This window comes from Grus americana, chromosome 31 (assembly GCF_028858705.1).
Source record: "Grus americana isolate bGruAme1 chromosome 31, bGruAme1.mat, whole genome shotgun sequence".
Lineage (NCBI taxonomy): Eukaryota > Metazoa > Chordata > Aves > Gruiformes > Gruidae > Grus > Grus americana.
This window is the reverse complement of record NC_072882.1, coordinates 85,296-98,020: the sequence shown is the minus strand read 5'-3', so window position 1 is coordinate 98,020 and position 12,725 is coordinate 85,296. Positions and strand designations below refer to the sequence as shown.

Genomic DNA, 12,725 nt, shown 5'->3' with positions numbered 1-12,725 from the left:
ACATTCTCCAGACAGCATCCCCTTCCAAGGACATTATGAGCATGCAGACTGCAGGACAGATTTGGAGAGCTGGCTACATAATGTGACTCAACTTGAGGGTGCTGCCAGGTACACACCAAGCATCTGGGATCAGCTTGGACAGGGAACACTCTTAGGCAGACACTATAACCACCAGCACACGTGGCAAGTCAAAAATCTTTCCTAAGTCCTCCAGGCCACAGGCTTGTTCTGTTTATTTTGTAGGACAGTACATACAGTAGAAAAGACTTCTTTGTGTTTGGAGTCAAGAAACGGGAAGGATGAGAATGACAGCACGTTGCTGCTGGGAGCTACCTACTCTAACACGTCCCATGAAAACAGCTCCATGAACATCCGGGCACCCATGGAAGAGCGGAAAGCAGGAGACCAGCAGAATCCTCACAGCTGGAGCTGAAGAAAGGATATTCTGGTCTTACTCATCCTTTTCCATGGGGCACACAAATGGAAGAGAAGGAGAACAGCCAAAATTCCTTGTCAAGACTATGACCACCTGAAAGATCTTTCCACATAAGTCCTACAACCAGCATGTTTTTCTTATCAGGCCCAAGGTCTCCTCAGAAGAGGCCACAATAAAGGAATAGAGGGGACATAGAAGGAAAAAAAAAAATAATAGCACCTGCACAGTGGAGACTCCACTCTCAAAAGTCACAAGTCAGAGAGTTGTTAGTAGGACAGAAGAACCCAGGCCATCAAGAACTCTATCTGAATGGCTTCTTCTACCAGAAAAGAGACAAATTTGGCTTATGCCCAAAGAAGCAAGGTCCAAGTCAAGCCCTGGCCCACCTTGTCCTCAACTCACCCTGCTGCTGGGAATCAGCATCACTCTCTGTGTTGCATGAACACACACAAAGTAAAGGCACCTGTGACTCTTACACACCCAGGACCTAAAACCAGTGTGAGCACTTGGCCTAAGAGAGAATTCAGAAATTAGATCCTAAGGCAGAATTAGTACTTCACTTCAGAGCCTAGCGGTGGGGGGGAAGCACACTGGCCTAGGTTTGGGTTTCATTGGACTAAAGCATGTAGCTTGGCAGTAATCACAGCTGCATTTTCACAGCACGCTGCAGAACATTGCACTGGTCAGCTGCTCAAAGCCACAGTGCTCATAGCAAGCTGCATCTACCACACTTCTGCATTTAAAAACATGCACTGTCCAGTCCCTTGCTCAACTGTTACTGGGACCACCTTGCCCTCAGAATTCTACCCCCCTTCAGCCCTCCCTCTGCTTTATGCCAAGGACATAAAGACACAGTAAGCCTCATGTCACTAATGAGTCAGTACTCAATTGCTCCATGCCAGCAAGACATTCCCAATGTGGGAGCTGAACATGGCACAGAATTAATTTTCTAGTTGCAGATGTTTCTGGACCAACTCTGTAAGGGGATGCAGGCAGAGCTGCTGCCTCTGCTCTTCCTGACACTTTCCGTAGCAGGAAAGCAACTGCAAGGAAAGGGCAGCTCTTCCCTCCAGCCAAACCCTTCCCCTCCAGCCGTTCAACGGAAAGGACAGCAGTCTCCTCCAGCTCCATTAGGAAGAAAGTCCAGAAGCAGCAGGGATGCAGAGTAGCTAAATCCATCAGCTCAGAGGGACAAAACAAAGGCAAAAGAATACAGGAGAGCCAGAAGAAGAAGGGGGGAAAGGAAGGGATAGCTGAGAGACACTCAAGGAAGAAAGGGGAAAGGGCAAATTAAGTTTAGTGAGTAGCTGGAAAAACCCTTCAGAGATGAAATGTGTTGCCCACCCCCTCCTTTTAAAGGCTGCGCTGCCATCTCTGATGGATAAGGGTGCCTGCACTGGATGTGGCAGGGAGGAACAGAGAAGGGGTTTACATTTAAAAGAAATTACCATTTTCTACAAAGTAAAAATTAAACACCCCCCCACCAGGGAGTTTTGAGTCAACCTCAGCCATGCCCACAGTCTCTGATGCTGTCTTCTGCTCTGCACGTGCGTGCACACACACGTGCATGGAGGTGTCTTTTTCCTAGGCTGAAGCCAGTCTCCAGGCAGTAAAAAAAGAAATTTTACTTTATTTTCTGTTTTAAATAGGGACCTTCCATTCAAATCTGGCTCAGCTGAGGATGTGTTATCATGGCAACCATCCCCTCCCTGTCTGCTCCAGCAAGGAGGGCATTAGACACACACAGATCTGAATGATCCTGCACAGGCTGCAACCCAGCCCCACCAGCCCCTCTTCAAGCTGAGGCTAGCGTGATTTGACATGAACCAAATCTGTCAATGGCTCAAGACAGACACGTGGGCAATAATGAGCAGTGGAAAAAACGTAGCACACTCCATTCAGCTCCAAACACTGATAAATAATTCAGGAAGAGAAATGCCGCAATACAGAGCACAGCACGGTTTAAAAATAGAACATGTGCCGATGCCAGAAGAATGGAGGGGAAGGAGAGAAAAGCAGAGAGAGGTGGCATGAACTAAAGCATGCGTGTCAGCTCATGGATGCTGCAGCAACCCAGCTCTCCACATTGATCCCAGCAGATGTTTGTTTGCTTACCCATTAAATTGGGAATCCAAACCAATTATTATTATTAACATGGCAACAGCAACCAGGGCTACCCCTTCTGGATCAGAGCCCTGCAGCAAGGCATACACCCAAAAAACCAGAAGCAGCCTCCATGCTGAAGAGCTTGCAGGAAGTGCATGGGTGGGAGGACGTACAGCAAGCATGTACCTGCCCACCCTCCCTGCAAGGGTGGCCATGACTCCACAGCAGTGTGGGCACCAGTATGGGTCTGGTGTCCAGGCTCAGGGATTGTCCATTTACCTGTGTGTCCTGCTCAGGTGGAGAGCGCACATAAAGCTCAGATAGTGGACGCTGAGCTTTAAGAACTTAAACTTACTACAATCTGTTTTCCATTGGGGTGTGAAGGCAAAACCAGGGCCAACTGTTTCTAATGGGAAAGTTAGAGCCTGTTTCTCCATTCAGCTGTTCTCTTCTAAATCCAGCTACCTTAAATTCAGACACTTCTACCCATAATTTATAACATCAGTTGTTGGCCAACTGTCCCAACATTTATATCCCACAAAATATATGTAATATACAAAAATATCTAAATATACTATACAAACACTACCATCACCACCTCAGGCAGCAAGCACAAAGAGCTCAGAAAACTGTTCTCTCCAGATTCCATTGCACTTCCTGCATTTATAACTGCATGTTCAAAACCAAAACCAAACCAAACTTCATGCTAACCTAAAATATTCAACTGTCTGAACAAGTCTGCAATATAGGTGTCACCTGTATTTTTGTGGTGGGAATTAGGACACAGTAGAAGTGATGTCAGTAAGGTTAGAAAGGCCATTATCAGACCCAGGAGTTCCTCCTTTCAGCTGTAGAACCTACCACATTTCACCTTTACTATTAATTATGAAGAAGCCTTGGTCACAGATACAGCCCCTTTATCCCAGTTTGCCATTGGGCTGCTCTCAAGAAAAAGATGGTCTTTCCAGGTTTTGCAGAACCTGTGAAAATACTTCGACAGATGGCTGCTTTTTTCCCCCCTCCTCGCAGTTTCAAAAAATAACACCAGAAAGACACCAATCTCTCCCTGCTTCCTCGTGAAGAATGATACCAGGTTCCCAAGTACTTGTAAGACAGGAAACTGCAGTTAATAAGAAAATTCAGAGTGAATTTTTGATAAGGAAAAATAAAATACTATCACGTACAGTTAATTCAAAACCTAATAAATCCGTATACAGAAGTTTTCCATAAGTATTTTGGGGTTTTCTCCCAAATATGTAAAAAAAAAAATTATTGAAGACATGGGAGGACAAACAAAAAGAAAAAAAAAAAGAAAGTAAAAGGTCACTGAAAGGAAGTTCAATAGACCTGATACCTGCTTGTAAGGAACCTCAGTCATAAAGAGGAAACCATAAGCAAGCGGCTCCTCTGGTTTCAGCAAAGATCTCCCCAAAATGTATTTTGCCATAAATTTGAGCAAAGGTGAACAAAACTGTGTTAGTCTTAATCACTGGAGCACTGCAAGTCAACACCCATCTGCTTCTCTGAAGGGTAAGTTTAATGGAAATCTTGCCTAAAACTGAGTATCTCACCTTCCAGTGCTTTCATGTGGTCCTGTTACCTTGCTTGACTGCTAATGTAGTTTTAACTACATGATCACATTTAACCTGAAATGTGAACTGCTGCTCAGAAGATGCTGAAAAGGAGCTTCAAAGGCAGAGAAAAAAGAGACACAAACTTGTGTGACAGCTGAAAAGCCCATGCTGCAACAGCCCAGCGTCTCCATGAGCTGAGAGGAGGAATGAGCACTGGACACCCTGCAAAGCCGCCTGCCTCCTGCAGCTGTGGGCGGCCAGGAAGAGCCTGTGTTGCTCCAGTGCATGCACCTGCATTTACAAAGCAAACCCACAAAAGCCACATTAGGTCTAACTTTAGGATTTTCCCTGCCTTGCCTCAAAGTTCAGGCTTTCACGGTCCTACTGGCATGTTCTACAAGCAGGGGTCACACACTGGCTGCTGTCAGCCTGTTACCGGACACTGGTGAATGAACAGAACTTGCACGCCTGGCATCGAGTGGCCGTGAGTTATCCACAGAGTGGGTGATGCTGTCTTACAGCCAGTTGCTATTTCTGGAAAGCATGTAATGTTACTTTATAGTACTACAGGAAGATATAATGAAAGTAGTCCAACCACTGTCTTCGGACCTAGTAATTTTATATACATTATCAGAATTGCAGTTATGAAAAGAATAAATCTCCCAACAGCCTCAGAATTTCTAATTTCAAAGTTTTGTACATTTAAAATATGGAAAAGCTTGTAATGGGCACCCACCTGAAGTCAATCCTATGTACAAGGGACTTTCCCATGTTAAAAAGCCACTTATGCCTCAGCCCCCGATTAGAGTATTGCTTGCTCGAGGTCACAGCAGGTAGCAACTTCTCCTCCCAACCTCCCTCCTGCAACCCCAACGAAGAATTTTCCTGGATTACTTTTAGCCACCAATATGACTCAAGGATTTCTCTCCGCAACACTTAACCACACTATTCCCGAACAAGTTGTTACCAAGATGCTTCCTCTCCAAATAAAAATAAATAAATAATAATAAAAAAAGTATCACTCTGCATTTTACAAGTCCATTGGATACAAACCTAAATTTATCAGGAGAGTAAGCTTAAGAAACAGACTGTGGCTTATCAAGGGAGAAGGCACAGCAGTGCTATAGGTTTCAGTTCTGGGAAGTTTTTAACTCCAGGCACATGCTATGCCTGTAATGAAGACTCCTTAGCCAAGGGTGGCTTGATCACTAGGGACATGCTGTTAGCAGGACACTTTTTTTTTTTGGGGGGGGGGGGAAGTGATAAATTAAAAAATAATAAAAAAAAATAATCAAGGTTTATATAATTGTGCTGACCTAATTTGTGTGCACCTTTTACTTGTCCAACTAACATTTCAACACAGCAACCACTGTGAGGGTACTCTGCCAGAACACTTAAAACCTCCAAAAACCCCTTCTGATAAGTGACCAGATAAAAAAGAACCCATTAATGCTCCCACTAGCGGCAGAATCATGAGATCAAGCTTCAGCACAGAAGCCATCCACAAGACGTTGGTCGTTAAGAAGCCAGGCTCACCAGTTCTGCTGCTCACAGAACAGTTCATTTATTCACGTAATTATGTTGGTACAACCCTCAGCACAGAGTCAGTTATAGGCCAGAGGTTTCATTACCCAAGTTCCCGCAAGCAGCAGCTGTATCAGATGAAGCACATTTGTACCAATACAAACACAGCATCAGGCCAGAGGGCAGAATTTTCATGGTACCAGCACTGCTTAGGCTGCTAAAATCCCACAGATACATCATATGTGTGGAAACTGAGATTTCTGCAGTACCACTTTCCCACTTTTGGGGACCTACATGCTGGTGAGACAAGGTCCGAAATGCACTCAGCACAGAGGGTTTCACATATGTCCAGCCAGTGCCAACAAGGTAGACTGCTTCTGTAAACCCTGTGTCCTGGTTTAAACGAAGGCAAACAATCTCAGTGCCAGCCTCCATTTGAACCTGATCTGGGGGAGACACGGGGAAGGGCACCCCCCTGCTTTTCAGCTATTGTCATTTTAAAGGGAGAAAGCAACTTCGAGGTTGGAGTGACTGCACCCAGTTGTGGAGGCAGAACACAAGCACCTCTGCATTCTCCCCGTGTTCTGGATTCACAGAGTCCCAGACTGGTCAGGGTTGGAAGGGATGTCTGGAGATCATCTAGTCCAACCCCCCTGCTAAAGCAGGATCACCTAGAGCAGGTTGCACAGGATCGCGTCCAGGCGGGTTTAGAATATCTCTAGAGAAGGAGACTCCACAACCTCTCTGGGCAGCCTGCCCCAGTGCTCGGTCACCCTCAGAGGCAAGAAGTTTTTCCTCATGTTTAGATGGAACTTCCTGTGTTCCAGTTTCTGCCCATTGCTCCTTGTCCTGTCACTGGGCCCCACTGAATAAAGTCTGGCCCCTCCTTCTAGACACCCGCCCTTTAGATATTTATAAGTATTGATGAGATCCCCTCTCTGTCTCCTCTAGACTAAACAGACCCAGCTCTCTCAGTCCTTCCTCATATGAGAGATGCTCCAGTCCCCTCATCATCCTTGTAGCCCTCCGCTGGACTCTCTCCAGTAGTTCCCTGTCTTTCATGTACTGGAGAGCCCAGAAGTGGACACAATATTCCAGATGTGGCTTCACCAGGGTAGAGCAGAGGGGGAGGATAACCTCCTTCAACCTGCTGGTCACACTCTTCTTAATGCACCCAAGGACACCATTAGCCTTCTTGGCCACGAGGGCACACTGCTGGCTCATGGAGAGCTTGTTGTCCACCAGGATTCCCAGGTCCTTCTCTGCAAAGCTGCTTCCCAGCAGGTCAACCCCTAGCTTGTACTGGTGTCTGAGGTTATTGCTCCCCAGGTGCAGGACCCTACACTTGCCCTTGTTGGATCTTCATTCTCTTTTCTGTCCACGCTCTCCCCTTTCCCTCCCAAGGTCAAATCACAACTGAAGTCTTGGGCTCAAAGCACCTGCTCATTTTGGTTTGGACATGGGGAAGCAAGCAGGACAGGATTCTATTTCCTAATAGATAGTATGCCTAAAAAAAGAGGTCAGTTTGAGATATAGCAAACACCTTCTGTAATAAAGTGGCTCTTGTGTCTAAACTCAGCTCAGGAGAAATTAGTTTTGCAAACAAAAGGATGTCAAAGCAATATAAAAATTTTAAAACTTCATTAAAAAAATACAAGCGAGCTGCTATAAAGAGTAGGCTGCATCTGCCCACACTCAATAATCATCACCAAAATTCACTGGGAGGCAGCAATGACTCAGCCTGCAGTACACAAAGACAGCTTGTGCTCCCGATACATAATGAAACTGGGCTTTATATGAAATCATAAATCCACATGCGCCCCACTGGCAACACGCATGCAGGGGAATCCCGGCCCTGACAGACAGGCAGGGAATCATCAGCCCTTCCTCTTGCTTCTGCCCACACTCAGACACAAAAATGTCTCTGCAGAAGCATACCTCACCTTTGCTTCAATCTGGGAAGTAGGTCGTGTTGTCTTCCAGCTGGGTTTACTAGGACTGAGAAATCAAGAGAAGGTTCAAAAAAAGATGGAGGAGAGTGTGATATATTTGAAGGGGGAGGGAAACTAACTCTGGCCCTCAACTACATCCCACTATCCTTTCAAATGTCACATCCAGGTCTTAAAAATAAAAAGAAAAAAGAGAGAGAGAAAGAAATCTATACATGGTTTTATTAAATTGCTCCATCGTGTGAATGGATTAAATCATACTTCCAGTAAAAATCTTAAGGTAGACAATTACTGCAGTTCACCTCCTGCCCAATAGCCACAAGAAACACAGGGCTTTCTTACAGATTGTACTGTTTGCTCCCATACTCATGCTGCCACATCACTTAAAAAATAGATTTCTCAGGGACACTTTCTGTGCTGGCCTCCAGAACAATTCCTTCCTTCAGGCATCCTCAGCCTTTTTCTCAGAACAACCACTAGCTCCTATCAAAATGAACTGATACAAGGTGGCCATTCAGCAAATGAAAAAACCTAGCCTGTGGAATCAGGACTTCAGCAGCACAACACATTTGAGTTATAAACCCTCCTAGCTGTTCACGGCAGTGCACCAGCCTGTGAACCACCAAAGTGCAGGACTCCTGGGTTCTTACCCTCACTCAGCTCTGCCTTTTGATGCTAGCTCAGCCAAATAATTTCTTCTCCCTGTTCTTCAGATCATTCACTTGTAAAACAGGGATTACATGCACCTACTCACCATGGGGTAGAAAGGAGTAATATATTAGTGCTGCAACCCCCCCTTCTAAATCCCTCAACATGCAGTTGTGGGCAGGGACGGGATGGGGCAGGGGGGAAGGACCAAAACGGCTTTGTTATTAGCCCCTGCTGTGGCACTGACAGGGAAGGCCTCCCTGAACTTTGCCATGTTCCTTGTTCTATGTCCCAATGCTTCTCCAAGCAGCTCTGGCCACCCAAGCTCTTTGGACTTCTCCAGGCTTCCTGCAGCATGCACTTGCCTCGTGCTCCAGAACAGGGAACGCGCAGGCTGGAGAAGCCAGAGAAGCTGCTGTGAACTTGGGGTACTTGGGCTACACTTATGGAAACAGTTGAAAAGCATTGCAGTTCATTTAGATATCTGCAATTTCATGTTGCCAGGCAGCTAATTTCTGAGTGATCCTCAAGCAGTTATCCAGAATGAAAAAATAAACAGGATATACACTAGATCATTGATGGATCTAGGCATTAATGAACCAAATTATGAGACCCTTCAGGAACTTGGTCAGGTCTCTGCAATGGTGCTAGAGTGGGTGGGGAAAGCAACAGTGTTTGTATGTTGTAACTATCATTGTTCTGTAACACTGGGTGAGTAGCAGCGTCTCTTTTGCCAGCACTTTCGCACGTTAAGCAAGTCAAAGGTATTTTGAATGTCTGGGGACTGCTAAATATAGAGGTGACAGTAAGTCTCTTTGCTGGTTTTCCACAGAGTCACCATGCTTGGTCTTCAGAGACCACGTCAGGTATCTTAATGGGCAGAGACACAAAGGAAAACTTCTTGCTAGAGGAAGTTAATAGGTGGCACTAATTACCTCTAAATCACAGCCAAATCATCCCACAGTTAAGCCAGAGAACAAGCCTTTAGGCATTAAAAAAAATAAAAAGGAAAAAAGACATTGCAAACACCCTTTTTCACTTTATCTGAAGTGCTGGGAAGGATCAGCTAGAATTAAAGACGAATGCATTGACATTCTGCTTGCTGGAAACAGACGTCTGCTTGCTGGAAACAGAGTCTACCTGGTCAACAATTCTCTTTTTGTATTCCATTGCACAGAGTAAGGTACCCCGCAAATTATATCAGCTTTAAACTTATTTCCACCACCATGCCTTCTCCCCAGAGCAATGTTCTCTAGCAGGAGTGAGGAGACCACGTCACCACCAGCTGCAGGTGCTGAGATGTTGCATCCATCCACGAAGTCCATCAAAACAAACAGCATCCAAACATGAAGCACCCAGATATTCAAGGCTTTCAGCACCTCTGCAATAAACCACAAACATACAGCAACAAAATAATCTAATCACTCTAAACAGAGCGATTTGCAAGTATTAACTTCCAGAAATTTACACTTTAAAAAACAGCAATGGTCATGTAAAAAAGAGCCACTAGAGAGACAAAGTCAGCCTTTCTGTCACATCTGGCACCAGAAAGAGGAAGCAGTTCATGCAGGCAGAGGTGGTGATTGAAGGTTAGGACTTTGGGCTCTTTTCAAGCCGAGTCACTTCCACGCCATGCTACAAGTTCCTTAACAGTACAGAAGTGTTACTCACACCTCATCGATTCCCAGGGCAACTGCTGTTTCTAAGGAACTGAGACTCTTAGATGACAGACACTGGGAAAAGGACAATGGGTTATTATTAGAAACTAGGATCGACATAAGCTGGAAACAGCATCCAAAACCAAAACTAACTATTGCACCTCTTTAAGGCTGATGCTCTAGCCTCAGTTACTGAGATGCAAACGTAGCATCAGCTGAAGTGCCACCTTCCCTTGCTACAGACCCAGCAGCATTAATCAGCATTGCCACTTACTCCTCTGACCTCTCCAAGTCTTTAAGATACACCATCATCTACAGCTGCAGGCACTTCCAAAATACGTAATTAAAAACAGATTCAGACCAAGGTAAAAGTTAAATACACTTGGCACACAGAGCTTATTTCCTCCCAACTTTACACTTCCCTGCCAGGGTTATCTTAACAAGCAGAGACACACAAATGTCTTCTGCCTTTTATTCATTTTAGGGGCTGAAGAACAAGTTTTCTGACCCTGCAGTCATGGCGAGTGGTTCATCATAATTTCAACAGGCATCAAGCCATTTTGATGTGGGTTTCAATCTCTGCTGGGACCTTTGGACCAGGCCACAAAAGTATGTTTGTGAAGACTTTTAAGACAAGAAACGCAATTCGGCACAGGCGTGCAGAGGAAGTACCAGAGGCACAGAATATTGGCAAGAACATTTTATGAAGAGTTTATCTTTAGCGAAATAATAGCCCTTTGAAAAGTCTTCAGCACTCAGGTGCCAAGCTGCATTTCCTGCCTCTCACTGCACCGTTACACTGGCACTCCTGCTTCAAATTACTGGGAAAATAGTAGCTTGCTGAACACCACCAAAATCTGCTGTGCTTGAGTGATTGAAGTGGGGGGAAAGGCAGCTCCAAAACCTGTTCTGAAAGTTTTGATACATATTCTGATGTATAGCCTCTTTGGCAGCCACCTCTTCCTCAAAAAAAAAAAAAAAAAAAAGTTCTTAAAATGAGTACTGACCTAGTTTAAGTTTACTATTAAACAATATCATGAGATGAAGTACACTGCATACGTGCATATATACACTCACAAACATCAGTGCTGGGACTACCTGCATGCATTCTTCACACTTCTCACACAACTCTGCCCATTTTGGCATGAAAGCACTCTCTGTCCCTCCACCTGATTCTAGATAGGAATTATGCAATGACAAAATGACTCATAGTTAACATTTCTCCAATACATGAATTCTTTTATTCATCCATCGGCATCTACCATATGAAGGAAGACAACAAATAAAAGTTAAAATAGATCCGTCGGAACTCTGGAAGACAGTGGGGGAAATCCAAACTCCACTGTAATCAGAAAAAGCTTTGGTTCACACATCGCATTTACAAATAATTGAAAGGTAGAGTGGTGGAGGCGAACACAAGATCTGAGGACAGGCTGAGAGAGTTGAGGTTGTTCAGCCTGAAGAAGGAACCTTACCGTGGCCTTTCAATAATTAGAAGTGGCTTATAAGAAAGATGGAGAAAGACTTTGTACCATGGCCTGTAATGACAGGACAAGGGTTTTAAACTGTGAGCGAGTAGATTTAGATTGGATATAAGAAATTTTTTTATGATGAGGGTGGTGAGACACTGGCACAGGCTGCCCAGAGAAGCTGCGGATGCCCCGTCCCTGGAAGCGTTCAAAGTCAGGTTGGATGGGGATTTGGGCAATCATGTCTACTAAAAGACATCCCTGCCCGTGGCAGGGGGGTGGACGAGATGATCTTTAAAAAGGTTCCTTCCAGCCCAAAACATTCTGTGATTCTAAAAGAATTTAGGCACTGAAAAGAATTTAAGCACTGAACTGAAGCTAAGCCTGGGACCAGTCCTACAGACAGGCTTTTTTTTTAAAGTATTATTATTTTCTTAAATGGGTGATTTATACATTTTCCTCCTAAAAATGGCATTTTAGAATAGCAGCACTGACACTGTATTAAATTTAGCAAGACAAATGGCATCGCTACTATAAGGGGAACTTGATGCACCTGTGCTCTGATGAGAGGATAGGATATCACAGGCAGAACAGGAGGTACTGGAGAACAGCTGGAAGAAGCTATTTGACATGGACATTCTCCACTGCGCTGATCTGCAGGCCAGCACTGAACAGGAGGGTCTGCTTCTCCAACAGCCAGTTCCTTGCCATCGATATTACAGCTTCCTTCCCCTTTAATTCAGTCGACAAAACCCCTCTCTTCTCTCCAACCCCTTTTAAAGCCTGCTGCAACCAACCTGTGACAACTACAACAGGGACAGGCAAGAATAACAAACATTTCTTCAATTTCTGTGAAACCGAGCAATGCTGCCACCTCTCCTCCCAACAACAGGCAATAGCAGAATCCCAGGTCCTTATGCAACAGTTTCCCAGCTACAGAGACAGTGGCTGCATATAGTCTGGCAAGTCCTCTGGGACTTGCTTCCTTAAACATCCATCTCACTTGAGAAGGCGCTAGCTTGCTCCCAGGCCTTAGCTTTTACTTAACTAGAACGAGACATGCAAAGTCACAACAGTTTAACTCAAGGGATAACATAACACCTGATATTAGTCAAGTCAGTGCAGCTTTGGACATACATAGTACATCACTCTAAACCTTGTTTACTGGGTTTAGCTCATGCTTGTTATACAAGCCAAAAAACCATGTGCAGCACCATGCTGTTTAAACCAGCTACATCACGTTTCTAGTTAGATGCGATGTGGAGTATTGCAGTCAAAACACCCTGGCACTGCTCTCAGCCACAAAGAAAACTCAAAAACTTAAGCCCAGCATAACCAATTCTAAAATATTCTCCTAGCCC

At 44.8% G+C, this 12,725-nt stretch overlaps 1 protein-coding gene across 21 annotated transcripts in view; it reads right to left on the bottom strand.

Moving 5' to 3' along the window:
• Positions 1–12,725, bottom strand: part of R3HDM2 (R3H domain containing 2) — a 59,508-nt gene that overhangs the window by 42,211 nt on the left and 4,572 nt on the right. For 16 of the 21 annotated variants that reach the window (XM_054806850.1, XM_054806832.1, XM_054806833.1 and 13 more), the window contains one exon: positions 9,378–9,618. The exons of 4 other annotated variants lie outside the window; for them this stretch is intronic. In XM_054806850.1, the coding sequence (XP_054662825.1) occupies positions 9,378–9,577 (200 nt within the window). In that variant the 5' untranslated portion in view covers positions 9,578–9,618. Of the gene's footprint in view, positions 1–7,583; positions 7,639–9,377; positions 9,619–12,725 lie in introns of those variants that run through there. One more of the 21 variants, XM_054806849.1, reaches the window with a different exon arrangement.